Raw genomic sequence first — 23,161 nt, 5'->3', positions numbered from 1 at the left:
GGTACCGCTCCGGTGGGAAGGTAAACGGTGTTTCCGTGCGCTGCTCTGGTTTGCCAGAAGCGGCTTAGTCATGCTGGCCACATGACCTGGAAGCTGTACGCCGGCTCCCTCGGCCAATAAAGCGAGATGAGCGCTGCAACCCCAGAGTCGGTCACGACTGGACCTAATGGTCAGGGGTCCCTTTACCTTTATCCGGACATTAAGAAGTTACTGTTGTTTTTAACCATTTGTTGAATATTTTCAAATATTTAACTTTTTAAAACTTATATATTTTTTTGTAAACCGCTTAGGTTTTTTACAATCAAGTGGTATATAAATTTTGTTTCTTTATCTATTCCAGCGATGGCTGGGACCCAGACAGAAAGGTCAACGCCCCGCTCTACTGAGTTCTATGATGGCAACACTGAGACTGACAAGGAAGATGACAGCTGGTGCTGGATTGGCTGTAAGGTGAAGGTTGGCTGGATGCAAATCCAGTGCTTTTGCAGCAGTGCTCCTTTCTTCCTATAGGACTAGCATCTTCTGCCTATTTACATGCACATCAAGCTACCATCAAAGATGCAGAAACGCAGCCAGTAAAAAAAAATTAAAGTGTCGGACCTCCCCGCTCAAACCCTGTTTTTGGAGCGAACCTTGCAGTCTCGGATTACTTAGTCCTACCAAAATCTCTGCATAATTGCAATTACAGTACAATTTGGCATAGGATTACAGTCCAAGGCTGTGCCATTATTTCAAAATATATTATATTTACTTTGAACATGATTGTGGAAAGCCTGGGAAATGAAAGCCAATGCGGAATTGGAAGAAAAACAACAACACACTCTTCCCTGAAATTCGCTGGGTTACAAACATCGTGACTGGAGTTGGCTGTGAAGCTGTAAGATAATTTCAGTGCAACTTTTTTTGCTATATGTATTTTAAGGCTGTAACCTTCAAATGGGGCAAGAGGTGTAGGAGGGACAGTATTTGCTACCAAGCAGCTGTGAAATATTGTGTCGTGCACCAAACGAACAATCTAGCGCAGGAATGGGCAAGAGATGAACCGTGTGTAATGAATACTGCACCTCACTGGGTGGCCCCTGTTTGTAGAATCTCATACTTTCTCCGCTCCCTGGTCTCAAAAGCATAACCACCACTAAGCCTGTTAAAACATGCACGCAATACAGTGGTACCTCAGTTCTCATATGTAATCCATCCCGGAAGACCGTTCGGGTTCTGAAACGTTTGAAAACCAAGGCGCAAAGAGCTGTCGGCAAATTCAGTTGAGAAAATTGAAAAACACACAGCAGAAGCCATTCGACCTCTGAGGCGTGGTCGGAAATGGAAGCATTCACTTCTGGGTTTTCGGCGTTCGGGTTCCGAAACGTTCATCAATGGAGACATTTGAGAACTGAGCTGCCACTGTATTCTGTAAGAGGAGGGGCTCTATTTGCAGTAAGGCATGGAATGCAGGGGCAGTCAACACGGTGCCCTAAGAACGTTGTTGGACTACAACTCCCATCAGCCCCCAAGTCGGTCTGGCCGATGGTCAGGGATGATGGGAGCTATAGTCCGACGACAGCTGGGCTACCCCTGGAGTGAAGCAATGAACTGGCACAACACCAGGGATCGCTTCGCCTTCTGTACTTCTGTACTCTAATCTGGATTCAGGGCCAAATCTGATGTGCTAACTGAGCGCTGAGCAAATGCGCTCTTCTTGAACTAATCTGGTATGGAGTCTGCAGGACACAGCAAACTTGCACCACTTTGGATAATGGAGTAGACTTGCTTGGGCACGTCGGCGTGAGAAGGGGAGGAAAAGATGGGAGGAGGGGGCACCGAGGTGGCCACAGTGATGCTCTGGTCCTCATCGCTCACCACTGTCACCTCCCCAGCCCCTTCCTGAATCAAAGCATTGAGTCCTTCCAAGTCGGAGCAGCTGATCTCAGCACTGCTGATGAAAGCCTGGGTAGCCGAGGCTTCGTGGCTGCCTACAGGGATGTCGGGTATCAGAGTCTGGCCGGGCGTGCTTCTGTCCCCTGGACTGTGGGTTGTGAGGAGCACGGCCGGTTGGCCCATTGAAATGCTTTCCGCTTGAGACCCCGGGGGCAGAGGGGGAGCCAGCAAGCTCACTTGCTGCAGGATTTGCAACTGGCCGTTGCCAGACAGATCTTCTTGGTTCTGGCTTATTAAGGCTGGCGGTACAATGTTCACGGAAGCCGCTTGCACCAGACCGCCGGCTTGGGGTACCTGATGTCCAACGATGATCTTCACCTGCCCTTTGGCGTAAGGCGAAGCCTGCAGCGGGACCTGGAGGTGGCTGACTGTAATAGGGGCGCCGCTTGGCCTCGTGGGGTCCACCTGGAACTGCAAAACGGCCAGCTCCGGGTTCTTCGCCCCGTTGTACTCGACGTGTTGCCTCTTGTGGCTCCGCAAGGAGTCTTCCCGGACAAACGAGGCCTCGCAGAGATCGCACTTGAAAGCTTTCTTGGCCTCCAGCCTGGCCACTTGCCTGGAGCCACCTTCCTTCGGCCGGTCTCCTTCCCCCTTCTCGGCCGCCTTCTTCTTGGCCCTGACCTTGTCCCCGTGCGCCTTCTTCATGTGCGTGGTGAGGTTGCTGCGCTGCTTGGTGTCAAAGCTGCAGAACTCGCACTTGAACGGCCGGTCCTTGAAGTGGATCCGCTCATGCACCTTGAGGGTGGCCTTGTTGGAGCAGGAGTAGCTGCACTCCGAGCATTTCACTGGCTGCTCGGGCTGGTGGGTGCGCAGGTGGTGCCGGAGGCTGGTCTTGTTCCCGCACTGGAACTCGCACTCGAGGCACCGGTAGGCGTTCTCCATGCTGTGCTTGATGCGGATGTGCGACTTCAGGTTGCCCTTCATGGCGCAGCGCACGTCGCAGTAGTCGCACTTGTAGGGCTTCTCCCCCGTGTGCACGCGCATGTGCCTCTTCAAGTCCGAGTTGATTTTGAATTTGGCGCTGCAGAGGCGGCACTGGAAGGGAGCGTCTCCTGTCCGTGAGAAAAGCGTTTCAAATTAGGGGCTTTTGGACCAAGAGATGCAGGACAATAAGGATAAACTCCAATGGATCTGCATTGGTGTTTCTGAAAGATGATGATCATTTATTTACCGCCCTTTATAGGAAGTGTCAAACACTAAAAACATATTTTACAAAGTGAAATAATAAAATAATAATAATAAAAACAGATAGCATAGTAAAATTAATCATAATAACAGTACCCACCTGCAACACATTTAACAGGCCATAGATTATTTACAGTGGTACCTCGGGTTACATACGCTTCAGGTTACATACGCTTCAGATTACAGACTCCGCCAACCCAGAAATAGTGCTTCAGGTTAGGAACTTTGCTTCAGGATGAGAACAGAAATTGTGCTTTGGCGGCGCGGCGGCAGCTGCAGACCCCATTACCTAAAGTGGTGCTTCAGGTTAAGAACAGTTTCAGGTTAAGAAGGGACCTCCGGAACGAATTAAGTACTTAATCTGAGGTACCACTGTACACTGGTCTGTGACTTGGGATTGCGTTTGTAATGGCCAAAGGCTTGGGTAAAGAGGAAAGTTTTTGCAGGCCGTCTAAAGACATGTAATGATGGTGCCAGGCGAACCTCTCTAAGGAGAGCATTCCACAGATGGGGAGCCACCACAGAAAAGGCCCCTTCTCATGTTGGATCCCTACAAACCTCTTGGGGAGAGGGAGACATAGAGAAGGGCCTCGGATGACAAGTGCAAGGTCTGGGGCGGTTCATATGGGGAGAGATGGTCCTTAAGGTATTGAGGTCCTGAGCTGTGTAAGGCAGGCATAGGCAAACTCTGGCCCTCCAGATGCTTAGGACTACAATTCCCACCATCCCTGACCACCGGTCCTGCTAGCTAGGGATGATGGGAATTGTAGTCCCAAACATCTGGAGGGCCGGAGTTTGCCAAGCCTGGTTAAGGCTTTATAGGTCAACACCAGCACTTTGAATTGGGCCCGAAACTAATTGGCAGGCAGTGTAGTCGGGCCAGGATTGACATTATATGATCAAACCAGCTTGTTCTGGTGAGCAACCTGGAGCTAGCCCATGAACATGAGGAGACTCCTGCTAGATCAGACGAAAGCACCACTGCGTCTAGGATTCTCTTCCCATAACTGCCATCCCATAGCTGCACATGGAAATCCCACAAACACCACAGAAGTCTCCAGCTAGTGACCCCCAAGCAACTGGTATTCAGAGTAGCATATTGCCTTCAAAAATTGGACGTAATATACTGTCATCTTGGCTAGCAGCCACTGAAAGCATTATCCTCCACAAATTTGCCCGCCTCCCCTTCTAAAGCCATCCAAGCTAGTGGCATCACAAAGCAAACCCCACAGTTTAACAAAAATAATCAAGAGTCTTTGGACACCCTAAAGTAGCCTTTCTCAACCTGTGGGTCCCCATGTGTTGTTGGACTACAACTCCCATCACCCCTAGCTAGCAAGGCCAGAGCTCAGGGACGATGGGAGTTGTAGTCCAACAACATCTGGGGACCCACAGGTTGAGAACTGCTGCCCTAAAGGCTAATAAAATTTACCTTGACATCTGATGAAGAGGGCTTGGGCCCACAAAATCTTTGGCCACAATGAATTTATTACGACTTTGAAGGTGCCATGACACTTTGGGTTGTGGCCAGTCTTTCTCAGCATAGTCCCACTGAAATGAATGGACCCAGGTTTTCATCACGCTACCCACTGCAACACCGAGATCCCTTTCAGCTGAGACCCCATCAGTCATTTTAGTGCCTGTTCTCTCAATTTGCACCATAAAATTTCATTGCTCCCACCCCTCTTTCACAAGAGATGGGTTTCTCTTCTTTTGAGCGGGGAAGGGCATAATTTGTCCGCAACCACAAATGCACAAACCCAGCACTTCAACGTCAAACGCAAATAAATGCTTCATTATATATACTATCTGAAGGGGAGGGAAGACAGGACACCTGCATTCTGAAACCTACAGATTTCCCCCCAGAAAAAAATGCCACCATTTCCTTGCCTGCCCTTCGCTTCCCCCCATTTCTCCCAATAGCTCTCCTCCAGTTATTTGTCTGCACGTCTGATATGCAAGCTTTGCATATTTAATTATTATAGTAACATTCTTGTCCCCCCCCCCCCAGGCGAAGTATCTGTTTGAAAAGGCAGGCAAGCGGAATGCATTGAAAAGGGAAGTAAATGGAGAATACCAATGTTCAGCAGCCAAGACAGATCTCAGCACAACAATTTGCAGGAATTATATCCGAAAACATGCCTTAGCCTTCGTAGCGTTACGCCTCCACAGCTGGTAGGACCTGCCTAATCAACAGAGCAATACAGCGCAAACATGCACAGTATTGATACCTTTCACAATACGAACGGCGGGGTTTTCATTTCGCAAAGAGTAGCCAATTATCGCTAATACCACATCACAAAGCAGCACTGTTGACTTATTGCTGCTCTAAGCTACTTGAACAGCGCGGCGCTCCTTTGTTATTCCGTGTATATCACACACACACGCTCAGAAGTGAGTGAATGAGCCACGGGGTGCCATTTAAGGCAGAAATAAAATGTAAGGAGGTCCTTGGTTCAGTGAACGTTGCAGCTCTTTTAAAAAATCACAACACACATGGCTTAATTTACTTTACCAGTTAATATTTTATAGATCTTCATAAATGGGGGACTGTAAAAAAAAAAAAGTAGGCGCAAGTTGCTTACCCGGCTACATATTTCATTGATCGGGCGGAAGATATTTCAAATTGCGATGTGGCATACTGTGCTAATCCACAAGCTTGCTTAATAATTGAGACCCTGGGTGTAAAATGTTTATTATACACATTTTATTAATGAAGACACACAGCCTGCCAGTTCAATTTGTTTTACAGGCCAGCCCTTCCAGCTGCATATACCACTGGGTGAACTGCAAGAGTCAGTCATTGAATTTTTACCTACTTTCCTGATGAAAACCGGGTGCGGCACACGATCCAATAGTCCCCAATTTCAGATGCCAAGCCATTCTAGAGATCTGCAGAAGCTAAATGTCAGCCGTATATTTAATGTTCCAATCTAGAGATTGATCTGTGTCACCGGTTGTTTTTCCTCCTCAATGACCCTATTGGATTTGACTTTGGCAAAGGAAGTTTAATTTATTACTATTTTCCTTTTCTTTGCAGAGCTTCATTTGTAAAAGATGAAATGCCCATGCAAGAAGAGAATGGAAATTAAGAGGGGACTACTGAATGGCCGGGACGCGGGTGGCGCTGTGGGTTAAACCACAGAGCCTAGGGCTTGCTGATCAGAAGGTTGGCGGTTCAAATCCCTGGGACGGGGTGAGCTCCCGTTGCTCGGTCCCTGCTCCTGCCAACCTAGCAGTTTGAAAGCACGTCAAGTGCAAGTAGATAAATAGGCGGCGGGAAGGTAAACGGCGTTTCTGTGCACTGCTCTGGTTCGCCAGAAGCGGCTTAGTCCTGCTGGCCACATGACCCGGAAGCTGTACACCGGCTCCCTCGGCCAATAAAGCGAGATGAGCACCGCAACCCGAGTCGGCCATGACTGGACCTAATGGTCAGGGGTCCCTTTACCTTTACTGAATGGCCGAGCCTAAGACCTGCAGGATCTGAGTCCAAGCAGAGATGGCAAGGATAGCCTTTCCTTTGGAGATTCTATCAGGGTTGTGTGAAATGGCAGAGCATCACATTCCAAGAACCTCAATGTACCTGGGAAGTCCTCTCTAGGCACAGGTGTGCTGCATCAATCCTTGCATTTGATAAGCAACACAAAGCCTGTAGATGGGCAACCCTAGTAGAAAGCACCCTGGCCTTCTGACCATGCCAGGTCAACAGACCAGGGGCTCTGGCTTGCTGTTCCTCAGGCTCCAGCTGTTGGTCCTAGGAACCCTGAGTTTGAGATCCTCCATATTGAAGCAGCTTAGCCCACAGCCCTGGTTTGGCCCTGACGCAGCTCTGTAGTTTTCAGTTTTTAGTCATAATGGGTGGAACAGCATCTGGAGAGGACATGGGCAACATCTGGTTGTGAGAGATACTTACAGCCAACTTTTGAGCAGGCCAACTCTTGGGAGTTCCAGTGTGATCCAGGTTCTTAACAGTTTTTCCCAACGAATCCAGCACTAGACTTTTATACACAAGTGTGCGTTGGGAAACCTGTGCCTTATAGACCCAACTTGGCCTGCCACCAGGCCTCCCCATTTGGCCTGTGAGCCCATTTTGGTCAACCTGCCACACACATGACGTCATATATACATGCAGGTCCAATTGCTATCCAACTGCTCGCTCTATGAAAATTCACTTATCCAAAAATGAGGACCCTCGCTATGCACATTGTAGATTCAGATACCCAAATAGCCAATCCTCCATGTCCTCCTCTGTAAACCAATCAGCCTTAGAGAAGCCTTACTTTTTGGTGTTTTGCTAGTCTTGAAACACCCATTTCAACAGAAACCATGGCGGGAAGAATAGAAGAGACCGGACAAATAAGAGAACATTTTCTCCTTCCTTGTTTGCCTTTTGCAAGGTTCCAGAGGGTTTTCCTTCATTTGGGGGTCAGATTTCCATGGTCAGGAACACATTCAAAATTTCCCCACAGGAATCAATGGAATTTGAAGAGTCGTTATGTGAACTCTCACCTAGCAATTGATTTCCTGGGAAGTGATTGTGTTTGCATAGTGAAACGTGCTTGTATATAAATATTCGGGGCAGGAAAACACAGCTAAAAGGGGGTTTGCAAACATCACCAATCAGCTGGCCTGCAAAGCTCTGTGGAAAGCTCTCTGCTTAGGGCTTTGCAAGATCATGGCAAACCTGTCCCTGTCCTTACCTGTATGGGACCTGAGATGCACCGTGAGCTGGCTGGAATTGCGGCTTGCGTAAGGGCAGATCTGGCACTTGAAAGGGCGCTCGTTTGAATGGATGCGCTGGTGCTTGTTCAGGCTGCTGCTTTCGGAAGCTGCGTAGTCACAGTGCTTGCACTTGTAGGGCTTCACTCCACTGTGGGATCGCATGTGCATTTTCAGCTTGTCTTTGCGGCTGAAGCTCTTTCCGCAAACCTCACATTTGTGGGGCTTGTCACCTAAAACAACGGCATCAACAAAAAGCCAAGGTGCAGCAGGGTTGAGATGAGTTGCATTATACGGAACAAAGAGATCCTTAATGGAAGAATGTTTCCCTTTCCCTTTTTGTCATGGGTTTATTATACTTTAGAGGTTTCCTCCATGCTATTTGTCTTTTTCTCCAGCAAACTGAGGATGTGCGGAGAGGCAGGCATAGCTTTGAGAATGCATCTGCTTGCAATACATTAATTTTACAGGTGGGATCTGAAACAAAACTTTGCAGTGTGCAATGCTTTCCATCAGGGCTCCAGCCACCCAATTCTATCCCCTCCCTGCACCATCTTCCACCTCAATAGTTAGTTATCCTTCTGCACCCATTGAGTATGTTCTGGTGGATCCTTTTCTTTCCATTGTGGTTTTTCTTAACGGAGAGGAGGGTCGAATCCAAGCTATGCTACAATATTTTATTTATCCATTGAAGTCTATCAGCAAATCATGCTTCCATCCTTGGGACACTTTAAAATAGCTTCTCAGCATGAATCAAGAAATGGGACGCGGGTGGCGCTGTGGGTTAAACCACAGAGCCTAGGGCTTGCCGATCAGAAGGTCGGCGGTTCGAATCCCCGTGACGGGGTGAGCTCCCGTTGCTCGGTCCCAGCTCCTGCCAACCTAGCAGTTTGAAGTGCAAGTAGATAAATAGGTACTGGCGGGAAGGTAAACGGCGTTTCCGTGCGCTGCTCTGGTTCGCCAGAAGTGGCTTAGTCATGCTGGCCACATGACCCGGAAGCTGCACACCAGCTCCCTCGGTCAATAAAGCGAGATGAGTGCTGCAACCCCAGAGTTGGTCACGACTGGACCTAATGGTCAGGGGTCCCTTTACCTTTATGAACCAAGAAGTGACCTTTCCAGACAATGAGATGCTTCATTCTACCCATTTTCATATCTCTGTCTCCTTTCTTCCCCTTTCCAGCCTTTCCATTCCCCCTCCCATGGTTGTCAGTCCCCCCACTCAACATTCTGTGTGAGTGGATATTTATGGGTTGCCCAATTCCTTAGTAGTCCCCCCCCCCCAAGATTTTTTTAGCACCTGCAAATCTCAGGGTTACTTCAAGTCTGCAGGTACTCCTGGGGTTGGAAATGAGGGAGGAAAAAGAACAAAGATGTGTTTAAGGAAAAAATACAAATACAAAATTGCAATGTAACATACTCCCATGCATTCTTGTATAAACTGATACAGTGTTATTATCTTAATGCATATATAGATGTTAATCGCCTACTACGTTCCGTATAAACTCATTGCAAATGTTATCGTATTTATCCAAGCGAAGTCTGTGCCCGTAAGCAGAACACAAATGGGCCCAGGAGACCTGTGTACATTGGTTGAGGGGGGCGGGTAGGGCAATTAGGGCAGTATAACTCATTTTAAGGCTATATAAGGCTGCTTACCAGTGTGTGTTCTTAAATGTCGTTCCATGTCTTTCATACCATAGGATGTCTTGAACTGGCAGCCTGGGGAGGGAAAAAACGGAGAGGGCCAACTATTATTTATTTATTGACTTTTACCCTACACTTTCTCCAAGGGTTCCAGGGAAGGGCATACAATTCCCCCCTCCTCACAACTTTAAATCTTTGAGTGCCCCAAGGTCACCCGTTGAGTGGATTTGAACCCAGGTCTCCCTGGGCCAGCAGTCAACAAGTCTGCTGGGAGACACAGCCATGTTGTTTCCTGACGTTGCTCGCAGTTGACATGGCAACAGGAAACAGGGCAGCATTTCCTTCAGGGCAACTTTGGGTGGGCAGAGCAGAGGCAGGAATGGGTGGAGCAACAGATGTAAATTTCCCCTTCATACAGTAGGCTAGTTTCTACCCAAACTCGCACGCACCTCGGTGTTAGAAATTAGCCAGGCGCGTTTTGCTACTGGCGAGGGTCCAACTGAGACCATGTGGAAATCTCTGGTTGCCAAGGTGGCGACTGACATCTCCATCTGGCTGGCCCCTCCAGGTTTAAGCAGAAGAGCTTATTTATTCTGTTTACATTGCACTTTTTTCTCCAAGGAGTGCAGGGTTCACTCCCCTCCTCGGTTAATCCCTACAACGACCCTGTGAGGTAGCTTAAGAAGCTGTTACTGGCCCAAGGTCACCCAGTGAGCTTCATGACTGAGTGGGGATTTGAACCCTGATCTCCCAAGTCCTAGTCCGACACTCTAACCACTACACCACACTGGCTTCCTAAAGCACTCCTGCTATGGGGCAGCTATATAAATTAAGTAAATAAATATGGGGAAAGCAAAATGCCACTTAGAGGAGGATCTGAAATATTTTCCTTGAAGCTTGAATTTCTTTTATTCTGGATTGCTTTATTTGATGTTTTACTGTGTTGTAAAGTGCTTTGAGATTTTTTCTTTAAGATATAAAGCGGTATAGAAATGAAATTAAGAAGAAGAAATAGTAGTAGTTTCATAGCAAAAAAAGAAAAAAAAAAGGCACCTAGACATTCCGTTGTGGCAACCGTAACCTAGGTTTAAATTGCCATTTGGGGATTAGCTTATATATCCGAGTTTATAACACTGCTCTCCATCCTCTTTCCAGGGAAGCAAGAGACACTGGCAGAGTCAAAGAGCATACCCCAGCCACTTGGGATGTGAAACACAGCCAGTGAAGGTGCAGTTTTGGGACAGCTCCATGGGGCAGATAAGAGAGGTCCCCTGGCCTGGGATCCCCCTTCAATTCCACATTCAGACCCCGGATAGGCAGATAAGGTTGAAGTGCAGTCAGCAAGCTTCAAAGCTGAGCAAGGATTTGATTCTACACTCTCCTGGTTCAGGTCCAATGACCCCCTAGTAGGTAGGTGTGCAGGTGTTTTGCCTGAATTATCAACACTGTCTGAGGTTAGAAGCACAGTGAGAAATGGACATAACTTCCAGGTAAGATTCTTAAGGGAAGACGGGTTTTGAAACGGAACATTCTGATGAAGTTAGCTGACCTAATTACACAAGCAAGGCTTCCCACCCACCTACCTTCCCATGACTTTGGCCTGCGTGATCAATGGCTATATAAATTAATTAAAAAGCGCTTCCATGAATCTTCTTGAAACTTTGCGGCCATGTCACTGATTAAAATTCGTTTAAGCATTTCCAATTTATTCCCCCCCCCCCCGGAAGCAGCAGAGCAAAGCAGAGGATGTAAGGAACGATTCGGAAGAACAATTCACGAGGGGCAAAGACACTTGAGGTCCCTGAGACTCCTTAGGGTGGGGTGGGGTGGGGTGAGGCAAGAAAATCCTGAAAAAGGAGGCTATCATTTTAACTGTGGATCATCTATATGTATACAGAATCCATACTGCTGAGCCTCACTAACTGGAAAGTGCATTTTTTCTTTCCTTCCAAAGACTGCTTTTGTCGATCATATTCCTGCTAATATGCAGGCAATGTTTCCCAAAGCAATGGCAGCTAAAGAGGGTAGTGTGGTGTAGTGGTTAGAGTGTTGGACTAGAGTTCAAATCCCGACTCACCAATGAAGCTCCCTGGGTGACCTTGGGCCTCTCAGGCCAATCTACCTCACAGAGTTGTTGTAGGGAGCTTGGGTAGGTGTTTGTTGCTGTTGATGTTAATTTTTAATATATATTTATACTGGATCTTGTGATTTATGTGGAAATTTGGCTGTGCGCTTTTTGATGTTTTGCTTATTGTTGATGACTAGTTTTGTTATGTTTGCAGTTATGTATTTTTTATATGTTGCAAGCCACCTTGCACACGGTTTGAACTTTGGAAAGGCAGTATACAGTCATACCTCAGGTTGAATGTGCTTCAGGTTGAGCGCTTTTGGGCTGCGCTCTGCAGCAACCCGGAAGTAACGGAGCACATTACTTCCGGGTTTCGCCGCTCGCACACGTGCAGATGCTCACAATGACATCATGCGCATGTGTGGAAGCGGCAAAACGCGACCCGCGCACATGCATCTTATGTTCTATTCAGGATGCGAACAGGGCTCCGGAACAGATCCCGTTCACATCCCGTACATCACACTTTACAAAGGATTGATTGAATAGGAGGGGGAATAACAATGTTTACCCACTTTATTTATTTATTGAATTTATATACCTGCCCTATAACCGCAGGTCTCAGGGCAGTTGAACTCCTTGGAGAAAAACATGGGGTGTAAACACAGCAAACAAACAAATAAATAAATAAATAACCCATCCTCCTCAACCGCTATGAGGTTTATAGCAATTTCCACTGTTTTTTCCACCTGCAAAGAAGGAGATTTTGAACCTTCCTACCCTAAAGCAACAGAATAGAATGGTGGGATCCGTGAACCAGCAACAGCCAGGGGATCTAAACCGCAGAAGCAGTCACTTCTATGGTCCCAATACTGCCACACTGTCTAAACCAGGAATAGGCAAACTCGGCCCTCCAGATGTTTTTGGCCTACAACCATGATCCCTAGCTAACAGGACCAGTGGTCAGGGATGATGGGAATTGTAGTCCCAAAACATCTGGAGGGCCAAGTTTGCCCATGCCTGGTCTAAACACAAGCATATACTTTACCTGGATAGCAGCAGTTAAGTTTCTTTTGCGCCCCTGATGTGGCGGACTTTCTGGCGCGAGGTTTCGGTGTAGTGGTGACAACGGCGGCAGGCTGAGGCTCACTGCTCTCACCAGGTAGGTAGGTTTGGTAGCCATGCTCAAAAACAAACTCTGGCGCAGAAACTCAAAAGCAACCAGGAAAAAAAGACTTGTTTTAACATCAGAGCACTGCAAAACCACATAGCTTCTGCGAACCCTCAATATAAGAAGAACATAAAATTACTCCCAATCTCGAGACTATAATGCAATCTTCTTTTCTTTTTCTTAACTGCTTCCTTGTCAGTGAAAGAAACACCACAAGGGTCACTAATCAAAGCTGGTCAGGAAGGAAACTTTTAAGTTAGCTATGAGACTAAGCTCCCATATGCACTATGAATTTGAACAGCTGTGGCTCCCTGAACAGAATCCTTGGAGGTGTATTTTGTGAATGGCGCTGAGAGCTGTTAAGCTACCCCTCTTCCCAAATCATTTACAGGCAAGAAGAAGAAAAGAGCCAACTTTTGCAATACTTTTCTGCCTGGTCACCTGGAGGTGATTTTTATTTGCCACAGGTGGCAAAGTAAGCGGCTGCGTACAAGAATGAACAAGGAAGTGAGCTTAGGGACCTGTCTTATACCAGCTAAGATTCTTCTTCCATCTTTCCCAGCATTTCCTGTTTTGACTGGCAGTGACTGAATGCCAGGGTCAGGCAGAAAGGACTTTTCCATTACTTGCTATCTGAACTTTTGAACTGGAGATGCCAGGGAAATTCTGCACAGAAGGCATGTGCTCTACCACTAAGGCACTTTCCCCCAAGTTCACAACCCACAAGTGGCATACATTGAGCCATACCAATGATCAATCTAGGCCAATGTTCTCAGCTCGGACTGGCAGCAGCTCTCCATGACCTTAAGCAAAGACATTTCTTTTCTTTGCCAGTGGGACAAAGCTTTAGTGCAGGGGTCAGCAAACTTTTCCAGCAACTTTTCCTGTCGGCATCATGGCATTGGAATGTAACTAAAGACTGACATACAAAATCAGGCCAAAGTTCCATCAAGTAGTATAACAATGGAACAGTTTGGTCCGGGGGTCAGCAAACTTTTTCAGCAGAGGGCCTGTCCACTGTCCCTCAGGCCTTGTGGGGGGCCGGACTGTATTTTGAAAAAAATATATATATATATATGAATGAATTCCTATTCCCGCAAATAACCCAGAGATGCATTTTAAATAAAAGCACACATTCTACTCATGTAAAAACACCAGGCAGGCCTCACTAATAACCCAGAGATGCATTTTAAATAAAAGGACACATTCTACTCATGTAAAAACATGCTGATTCCCGGACCGACCGCAGGCCAGATTTAGATGGTGATTGGGCCGGATTTGGCTCCCCGGCCTTAGTTTGCCTACCCATGCTTTAGTGTTTCCTTTGCCCAGGGTACCCCTGCTGCTGAAGCATACAATGCTAGGGCTTAGTTTTGCCACGAAGATGCCACTACCCAAACTTCCTGGATAAATACCTGTGATCGTTTGGGTTTCTGAAGTGATGGTCCTTGTTGTGGTTTGGGTCTGGGTCGCTGGCACGGTTTCTTCTGCTACAAACTGTACTGTGCTGGTGGTCTCCGCTGTCGTGCCGGACAACTGGCAGCCGCTTCTCTTGTGAGCGACGAACGCATCTAGGTTATTGAACTGCTGCTTGCACAGGCCACAAATGTGAATATCTGGTGTGAGCTCCACCAGGACAGTGGTGCCTCCTGGAACTGTCAAAAGACACCAAATTGAACAAAACAATTAATAATTACCGCGGAAATGGCAACAGAAATTTTGTTTGTTGCCAAGGTTATTGTTTGCAAGTTACTGGAAACAATGAAATGGTTGAACAGGGTTCACCAACATGGCAGGCATCCTGGTACCCATTGAGCCTCTGAGCCTCCCCGTGCACGGCCCACTTGTTCATGATGTAGGGAGGGCGGTTACTGTATCCTTCCTTGGAAGTCACATAGAGTTGAAGGAGAAAGTTGGAAGAGTGATGCTCTTTCTCATTTCCTCTTTCAGCTCTATGTGCTTTTCCAAGGCTGATTAATTCAACTAGCTCTGACATTTATCCAGAACGTACAGAAAAGTGGAATATGTGTTCATTCACTTTCTCTATTTCTGTCTCTTGGTGGGGGGGGGGGGGAGAGGAGTATCCAGAGCAGAAAAAAGAAGGTTTGGTGTCCACAGCACTTGCTGAAAAATGTAATTGTGCCCACTGACCTTGGTGAACCCTGCACTGGAAAAACATTATTATCCCACAGTAGGTTTTATCAGCAGCTCAAAAGAAGCTTCAGCAGTAAATAAATAAATAAGTTTTTATTTATACCCTGCTCTCCCCGGCCTGGGCCGGACTCAGGGCGGCTAACACCAAATACAAATTACAATAAAACGAAATAGAGAAGAAAAAACACACACAACAAACAAACAGTTAATTAAAATACAGCTTAAAATACATCTTAAAATGCAGCCTCATTTTAGTAGTAGCCCATAAATCAAGATTATAAAAGGAGGAAACATCAGATATTCACCTGAGCCAGCTATCCATGCTGGTCCTATATGGGTCAGCAAAAAAGCCAAGGGAAAATTTATATACCAAATCCCATATAAGGGGTAAGAGTGAGTCTAAGCCAAAGGCCAGGCAGAACAGCTCCCTCTTGCAGGCCCTGTCAAGTCCCGTAGGGCCCTAGCTTCTTGTGACAGGGCATTCCACCATGTTGGGGCCAGTGCTGAAAAGGCCCTGGCCCTAGTTGAAACCAATCTAACCTCCTTGAGGCTTGGGACCTCCAAAGTGTTGTTATTTATGGACCTTAAGGTCCGCTGCGGGGCATACCAGGAGTAGTGGCAATGTGTGAGCTGGCAGACCATGCACTGCACACTGCTTTAGCATCCATGCTCATTGACACTGGTCAAGATACATCTGCTCCCTGCTCCAAGATTTAACTTCTGGAGTCCATAGGGATGGAGCTCAGCACTGAAGGATGGCAAGTCGAGCAGCCAAGACTAAAAAAATTAACAAGTGGAACATAAGGTACCTTTATTTATCCATCACAGACCTTATTATTGCCAGCTGGAGTTACAAAATAATAGTGCACATGTTCATGCATGAGAGTCGCCAAAATGTCAGGTTTTAAATCATCTACAGATTGCTATAAGTTAAATGGCGGATGTGCAGGGAGGAGAATGAGATGAGATGAGGCCTTTTCAGTGACTGCACCAATATTGTGAAATATCTATGAAACATGGATGACCCCCTCTGTGGTTGAATTCCACCAGGATTTTGCTTGCTAAGTTCATTTTTACCTATGATCTGTGCCATTGCTTTTAAACAGTCTATTTTATTTTTAAAAATGCTGTGTTCCTACACACACCTGTTCAAAACTTATTTATTTGTATTGCTGAATTCTTAGTATTTCAATGTATTTATTCTAAATTGTTGTATGGCACTCTTGACTGATGCACCAGAAGGATGGAATAAAAATGAATGCTAGGTAGGTCAGGTTGAGATACTGTGATGGGAACAAGATTGCCTACTGAAACACCCCTAGTCCAGCCATTTTAACCTGCTTACGTTATATGGAAGCTTTCTACCAGGAAATCACACGCAGGAAGGCAGCTCGCAATGTCACTTTATGCATATTTACTCAAACTGGATTTATTCCAAGGTAAGTCTGTGTAAGGTATGTCCGGGGACGCGGGTGGCGCTGTGGGTAAAACCTCAGTGCCTAGGACTTGCCGATCGTATGGTTGGCGGTTCGAATCCCCGCGGCGGGGTGAGCTCCCCGCGGCGGGGTCTTTCGGTCCCAGCTCCTGCCCACCTAGCAGTTTGAAAGCACCCCTAAGTGCAAGTAGATAAATAGGTACCGCTTTATAGCGGGAAGGTAAAAGGCGTTTCCGTGTGCTGCGCTGGTGCTGGCTCGCCAGAGCAGCTTCGTCACGCTGGCCACGTGACCCGGAAGTGTCTTCGGACAGCGCTGGCTCACGGCCTCTTAAGTGAGATGAGCGCACAACCCTAGAGTTGGACACGACTGGCCCGTACGGGCAGGGGTACCTTTACCTTTACTTAATTCTGTGTAATGGATTGCAGCTTTAACGTTTTTAACTTCCAGCAGCACAAATAGCTCTATTGTGTGATATCTTAAAACCTTCCCACAGAGAGAACACATTCGCTTAAGAAACTTTTAAAATCGCCTTTTCTTTTAATGTATTACTCTGGTGCCGGCCAGGCTAATGCGCCCTGAGGTCAGCCTTGAGCAATTGCAGAATGGCTCATGTGGAGAGGATGCGCATGGAGTGTCCTACATGTGAGGTTATGGGGCTGGACATAGTTTAGGGGAAGAGCATATGCACACAGAAGGTTCCAGGTTCACTCCTGGCCATCTTCCAGTTAACAGGACCAGGTATCCCAGGCGACAGGAAAGACTGCCTGAGCTACTAAGAAAGTTGATGCCACTCAGTGTAGCCAGTACTGGAAGATACGGACTAATCTGGTGTGAGGCAGCCTTCTGTACATAATAATAATAATAATAATAATTTTATTGGGCGGTTTCCAATAAAACACTAAAATACAATAACCTATTAAACATTAAAAGCTTCCCTAAACAGGGCTGCCTTCAGATGTCTTCTAAAAGTTTGGTAGTTATTTTTCTCTTTGACATCTGGTGGGAGGGCGTTCCACAGGGCGGGTGCCACTACCGAGAAGGCCCTCTGCCTGGTTCCCTGTAACCTCACTTCTCACAGGGAGGGAACCGCCAGAAGGCCCTCGGCGCTGGATCTCAGTGTCCAGGTAGAACAATGGAGGTGGAGACACTCCTTCAGGTATACTGGACCGAGGCCGTTTAGGGCTTTAAAGGTCAGCACCAACACTTTGAATTGTGCTCGGAAACGTACTGGGAGCCAGTGTAGTTCTTTCAAGACCAGTGTTATATGGTCTGGGCGGCCGCTCCCAGTCACCAGTCTAGCTGCCACATTCTCGATTAGTTGTAGTTTCCGGGTCACCTTCAAAGGTAGCCCCACGTAGAGCGCATTGCAGTAGTCCAAGCGGGAGATAACCAGAGCATGCACCACTCTGGCGAGACAGTCTGTGGGCAGGTAGGGTCTCAGCCTGCGTACCAGATGGAGCTGATAAACAGCTGCCCTGGACACAGAATTAACCTGCGCCTCCATGGACAGCTGTGAGTCCAAAATGACTCCCAGGCTGCGCACCTGGTCCTTCAGTTACCCCGTTCAGGGGATAACTTTCTGCTAGGGGGGTATAGAAAGTCCAAATGCAAGAACAAAAGCCCTGGCCTGAATTCCTTGCAGGCATAAGAATAAAACAGCACCCCAAACCAGGTTGCATTAGAGGTGCTGGAACCAGGGCTTGATCTGCTGCACGCAGCGCTTTTGGCGCACGCTGCAAGTTGCACGGTCAAAAAACCGGATTATGTCACCCCCTCCATCTGCTGCAATCCTGCACAGAATTAAATGCAACTAAACCCACCAAGCATGCTCAAACCTGCTGGCTTTAGCACCCGAAACCCTCCCGGTTCCTTATGAAAGTCGATGTACCTTTTTTGACCCTCTCCCAACCCGGCCCCCGGCTTGTCTCAGTGCCACCCTCCGGCCCGCCTTTCCCCAACCTGCCGGCTGCTCTTCCCACCCAGGTTCCCGGGCCCCGTTTTCGCGCTCCAGATTCCCGGGCTGCGCGAGCGCTCGCTTCTTCCGCTACTCAGGTTTCGGGGCCGGCCGGAGCGCAGGCTCCGCGCGGCTTCTGCCAGCTCCGGGCCCGGGAGCGCGGATAAGCCGCGCAGCCACTTACATTGCACGGGGCTGGCGAAAGGCTGGCCGGTCGCGGCGCTCGGGTTCATCGCAGCCGTCGCGGATTCGCAGCAGCCGCGCGCCAGGCGCAGCTTTGCAAGGAAAAAAAAAGGGAGTGGGGGTGGGGAGAGGAAAAACGAACGAACAAGGAGACTTTGCACCGTCCTCGCGGGTCCCCCCCCACCAGAAGGCGGGGACGGATGTGGAGGGACTGTGGAGCATGCTCTGTAGCAGCAACCGATGCCTTCGCGAGGCTCTTTGCCCACAGAAGGGAGCAAAGGGCGCTTGCAATGCATGCCTGTGGTAGCAAATGCAACTCAGGAGTAAGCCTGCTGAGTTGAGTTGGACTTGCTCCCCAGTCAGTGTGCACACAGGATTGCAACCCTGGAGAAAAGCGAGGGACAGTGTAGCAAAATAGGCTCTACCGGTGGCATTTCTGGCTGAGCTGCGGGAAGGCAGCAAAGGGTTTTCCCTCCCTTTTTCTTTGCCTCCTTTATCCTCGGGACAATACTGTAGATCCGAATGGGGACATTTCACTCGGTGCTCGGAACGTGCATCTATTTAAACGTCCCTGTTCCGAAGCTGCTTTCTTCCCGCTTGCCCATTCATTTATGGCAATCGCGTTCCACCCAGTGAAACAAGTCCACTGATCACCTAGAAAATTTAAATTATTACAACACAAATACAAGAAGTTAGCCGCTAAAATAATCAATACAAAAGCTGTGCCAGCACAGAATTAGTGTAAAACCAGCATGAAATCACGGTGATACATGGTGACTCCAGAGACTGTCAATATCTGCATTCTGGAACTTTAGGTCTGTGCATTTAAAATGGTTTAAAGTGCTCTGCCACTCTAGCATAACGAATCCACTTCGAAATAAAAATAAGAAATGGACCTCTTTGCAGTTTGGAAAGTGACAGGGAGATGCATTGAAAGGTGTGTGATAAACTGGAAAATGTGCACAACTTGCAAGCAAATCAGGAAGAATGCAAGATGAATTCTCATTGCCATGTAAGCACTCCATAAAGAAAGCAACGATTGTTCAATAAAGACGACCCGAACCACATTTGTAGAGTAAACCCTACCCAAATCTGGAGCGGAGTCCCTAAGACAGTTGGATGGTGCATTGCATGCCTCCTTCCGGCAGCTCCTGCAAGCTGGTTGCAAACATATTGCTCTGCTTTCCTTTGGATCACATCAGCGAGATGGAGAGGGGGCAGCCCAAGAATTCCATACACACTGTCCAGGCTTCTGCCCCAGAGAGGTTATTATGGTGCTTACTAAGGGTGGCACTGTGGGTTAAACCACTGAGCCTAGGACTTGCTGATAAGAAGGTCGGCAGTTCGAATCCCTGTGACGGGGTGAGCCCCCGTTGCTCAGTCCCAGCTCCTGCCAACCTAGCAGTTCGAAAGCACGTCAAAGTGCAAGTAGATAAATAGGTACCACTCCAGCGGGAAGGTAAACGGCGTTTCCGTGCGCTGCTCTGGTTTGCCAGAAGCGGCTTAGTCATGCTGGCCACATGACCTGGAAGCTGTACGCCAGCTCCCTCGGCCAATAGAGCAAGATGAGCGCCGCAACCCCAGAGTCGGCCACGACTGGACCTAACGGTCAGGGGTCCCTTTACCTTTTTAACTATACAAAACCAATGTGGTTTGACTTTAACCCCCACCCCCCAGAGGTGCACCCCATTGTCTCTTGAGACAGACGGATGCCACTAACAACTGACATTCAAATTATTATTAATTCTATATTATTTCTAACATGTATAGGTCGTCCTTCATTGCAACAGACTCATCCCAGGGTCTTTTCCAACAATGCATAAGATGCACCAAATATATCCACCAAATATATCTACTATACTGTATAGGGGTGGGCAGGAGGGGGTGTTGCTAGTTAGAACATAGGATACAAATATTGTACCAGTTGCATGCTCATGGCTGTCCTGGGTTCAATGCAGTGTGTTTATTTTGTTTGAAGCGAGACTATTTGAAGGGCTTCCTTCACCCTGCACCAGCCTGCTCCCCCTTTGAGATCGGTCTCTTTTCATTTCTTTGCTTATTTAATAATAGTAGCCAAAACTCAATCGTATGGGAGGCAGGGGGTATGTTACATTATTGGATAAATCAAATGGATCAATTCAAGAATTCTAAAGTTCAAAAGGTGCCGTTGATGTAAATGACACGTGGTAAAATCCTTCCATACATCCCCGAATGTGGCAGGTTTAGCCAATCCTTGTAGTGCCTTAAGATTCCTTTAGAACCAGTTTTTCTTCAAGCAACAAATACGTGTAATAAATAATAAAAATAGTAATAATAATGATAACGCTCCCCCCCCCCCCCGATTCAACAAAGTCTATAGAATCTATAGAAAATTTGGATGCTCCTGTGTCTATAGGAGATACAGCAGAGATGGGAAACGTGAGTCCACTGAGATGTTATTGGACCAAAGTTCCCATCACCTCTGACCAGTGGCCATGTTGTCTGGGGCTTGTGAAAGTTGACGTCCAACAACCTCTGAAGCTCCTCCGTTTCCTCAGCCCTTCAAGAGGGGATTTCGGTAGGAAGTGCATTTCGCGTCATCTTTCTAGGGTCTCACCTTCTCCACCTTTCCAGGCGAAATGTATCCTTTTGAGCCAAGGTTCTCCGGCAGGGATGGCCAAAATGATGAGCTTTCCAGCGGCAGCTGCATGTTGGCATGTTGAAGCTTCCCCTTGCTGGATGCTCAGATATTTTATCTCGAACTGTCTGATGCAGCTTGACTTCTGAATGCCCTGCCTGTCTCTCCCCCCCCTTTGCCCCTCCTGTGATTGACATTTGTCATTACCGTGCCACGTCGCTTGTGCAGTACTTGCCCACTGCCTGCAGCGGTGGAGTATCTTCTTTTTCTGTCAGGTTAAGGGTGAAAAGGATTACACATGCATACTGATTTATGCCTTCTGGGCTTGGAATAGTGTCACTTGTGATTGCTGGCATGCTCGTTCAGTGTTTCTGCTTTTTTTTGGTTGTTGGGTTACACAGCGTTTCAGTCTTGGGGCCGTTACACATATTAGAGGAGATGAATGTTGGATATCTTTTGGCCTCTTGTGCACATGCATTGATTTTAACACCAGTAGTGTGTGCTTGTGCATCCCTTTTATACCATCTTTGGAAACTGGCGTTTCTCGTGCTCACGCACATTACAGCTTTAGCATGCACACCTCAACTGCATGTGGTTGGTCAAGACTAAGGTACACATGTCCTAAAAGCCTTGCAGACTTGCTGCCTGTTTATTGCCGAGCCAAATTCGTGGTGCCAGTTTTGACATATACTGTACCATACTTTTCCGTGTATAAGACTCCCCCATGTATAAGACGCTCCCTATTTTGGGGGATTCAAATTTAAGGAAATGGGGGAGGTGGCTCACAGTTGTTGAGCTTTTTGGGGGGAGGATTGCCCAGAGTTGTACAATTTTTTGGGGGGGATTGTCGAAAATCAATTACCCACCCCACCAATGCTGACAATTGCATTGGTGGCTTGCAGCCGCCAATCAAACACCCACTTGCTGCAGCAACAGCAAATCGCAAACAGACCCTTACTCAGCAGAAAATCAATAACCCAATGGAGAAAAGCTGTCCACTGCCAATCGCACATGTCCCAGAACAGCAGCCGCCAATCGCAGCAGCGACAGCCAATCCACAGCAGTCCTTGCTGCACCAACCCAATCAGAGCAGCAGCAGCCAATCCAAAGCAGCTTTCGTAGCAGCCAACAATTGTCACTGACAAGTTCCTGCTTGCAGCTGCAGCCAATCACACGTCCCCCATTCACTATCCGTGTATAAGACGAGCCATGTTTTTGAACATTATTTTTGAGTAAAAAAACCTTCGTCTTATAGACGGAAAAGTATGGTAAATCCTTAGATGGCTTAGAACCCAGCTATCCAAAGGAGTGTCTCTCCCACTATGGTCCTTCCTTGAGAGCTACTCAAGAGCCCCTTTTGTGAAGGGGACTTCCGGGGAGGCGCCTCCGGTAATGGCGGAATTCTTCTGACCGGGAGGAATCCGCTCCGTGGGAATCTGGGTCTGGCCGCCACGGCGAAGGCGGAGACCCGTTAAAATCACAGGCGGGAGAAGCCTGTGAACGTGGGATTCGGCGGGCACCTTTTGCGCCTCCTCCACTCCACGGTTTTTGGGGGTCCGGAGCGACGTGGGGTGAGCGGCGCGGTGCATCGAATCGTCTGCTTCTTCCACGGAGCGAAGCCGCATAGCTGTTGCCGGAGAGTGCTGACCTTTTCCTGTGGACAATTTGACTTTAAAGTAATTACCCGTGAGTAGAGCTGAAGCGGAAGAATTGGATTTCTAAAGATTTAATTTGGTACCGTAACGGGGAGGTTCAAAACAGGAAGTCCGCCTTCCCCTTTTGTAAATAGACTGAGGCAATGAAGTTGCAAGCTGGAGTCCTGGAAGGTCTTTTGTAAAAGATCAAATTTCCAACGGTAAAGAACATTAAACCCCCTCTTGGAGGCAGGAGAAGAGAGGGGGAAGTTGCGGATTGAGTATGCCTGCGGGAGAGAGCAAAGAGACTTAAAACACTGCTGCTCTGACCCTGGAAACGGGCTGCTAGGAGGACTGACGTCTTTTGGAATGTTCATTGACAGAGCTTGGAACGTTCATTGACAGCTAGTTAAATAAGAGAAATACATTGTTTCTACTGTCTCCGGCTGCTTTAAAAAGGA

General features: G+C 47.7%; 1 protein-coding gene across 1 annotated transcript; it reads right to left on the bottom strand.

The window, feature by feature from the left end:
- Positions 1 to 726: 726 nt before the first annotated feature.
- Positions 727 to 18,649, bottom strand: ZFP64 (ZFP64 zinc finger protein). Its single transcript, XM_081011137.1, has 6 exons — positions 18,451 to 18,649; positions 14,138 to 14,377; positions 12,600 to 12,761; positions 9,499 to 9,561; positions 7,821 to 8,072; positions 727 to 2,987 (listed from the first exon to the last, which is right to left on the bottom strand). The coding sequence occupies exons 1-6, from the start codon at positions 18,497 to 18,499 to the stop codon at positions 1,702 to 1,704; spliced, it is 2,052 nt and encodes a 683-aa protein (XP_080867263.1). The 5' UTR covers positions 18,500 to 18,649; the 3' UTR covers positions 727 to 1,701.
- Positions 18,650 to 23,161: the final 4,512 nt, after the last annotated feature.

This window comes from Podarcis pityusensis (assembly GCF_964106645.2).
Source record: "Podarcis pityusensis genome assembly, chromosome: 6".
Classification (NCBI taxonomy): domain Eukaryota; kingdom Metazoa; phylum Chordata; class Lepidosauria; order Squamata; family Lacertidae; genus Podarcis; species Podarcis pityusensis.
The sequence above is the reverse complement of the archived record's forward strand: the minus strand, read 5'-3'. Positions and strand labels throughout refer to the sequence as shown.

What these genes read in the sequence shown, in the direction of transcription:
- ZFP64 (XM_081011137.1), bottom strand. Translation starts at nt 18,499, where the DNA reads ATGAACCCGAGCGCCGCGACCGGCCAGCCTTTCGCCAGCCCCGTGCAA. An exon ending in TTTCGCCAGCCCCGTGCAAT is followed by an intron (nt 14,378 to 18,450) that starts GTAAGTGGCTGC and finishes GTCTTTTGACAG; the next exon opens with TTCCAGGAGGCACCACTGTC. An exon ending in ACATTTAAGAACACACACTG is followed by an intron (nt 8,073 to 9,498) that starts GTAAGCAGCCTT and finishes CCGTTGTTTTAG; the next exon opens with GTGACAAGCCCCACAAATGT.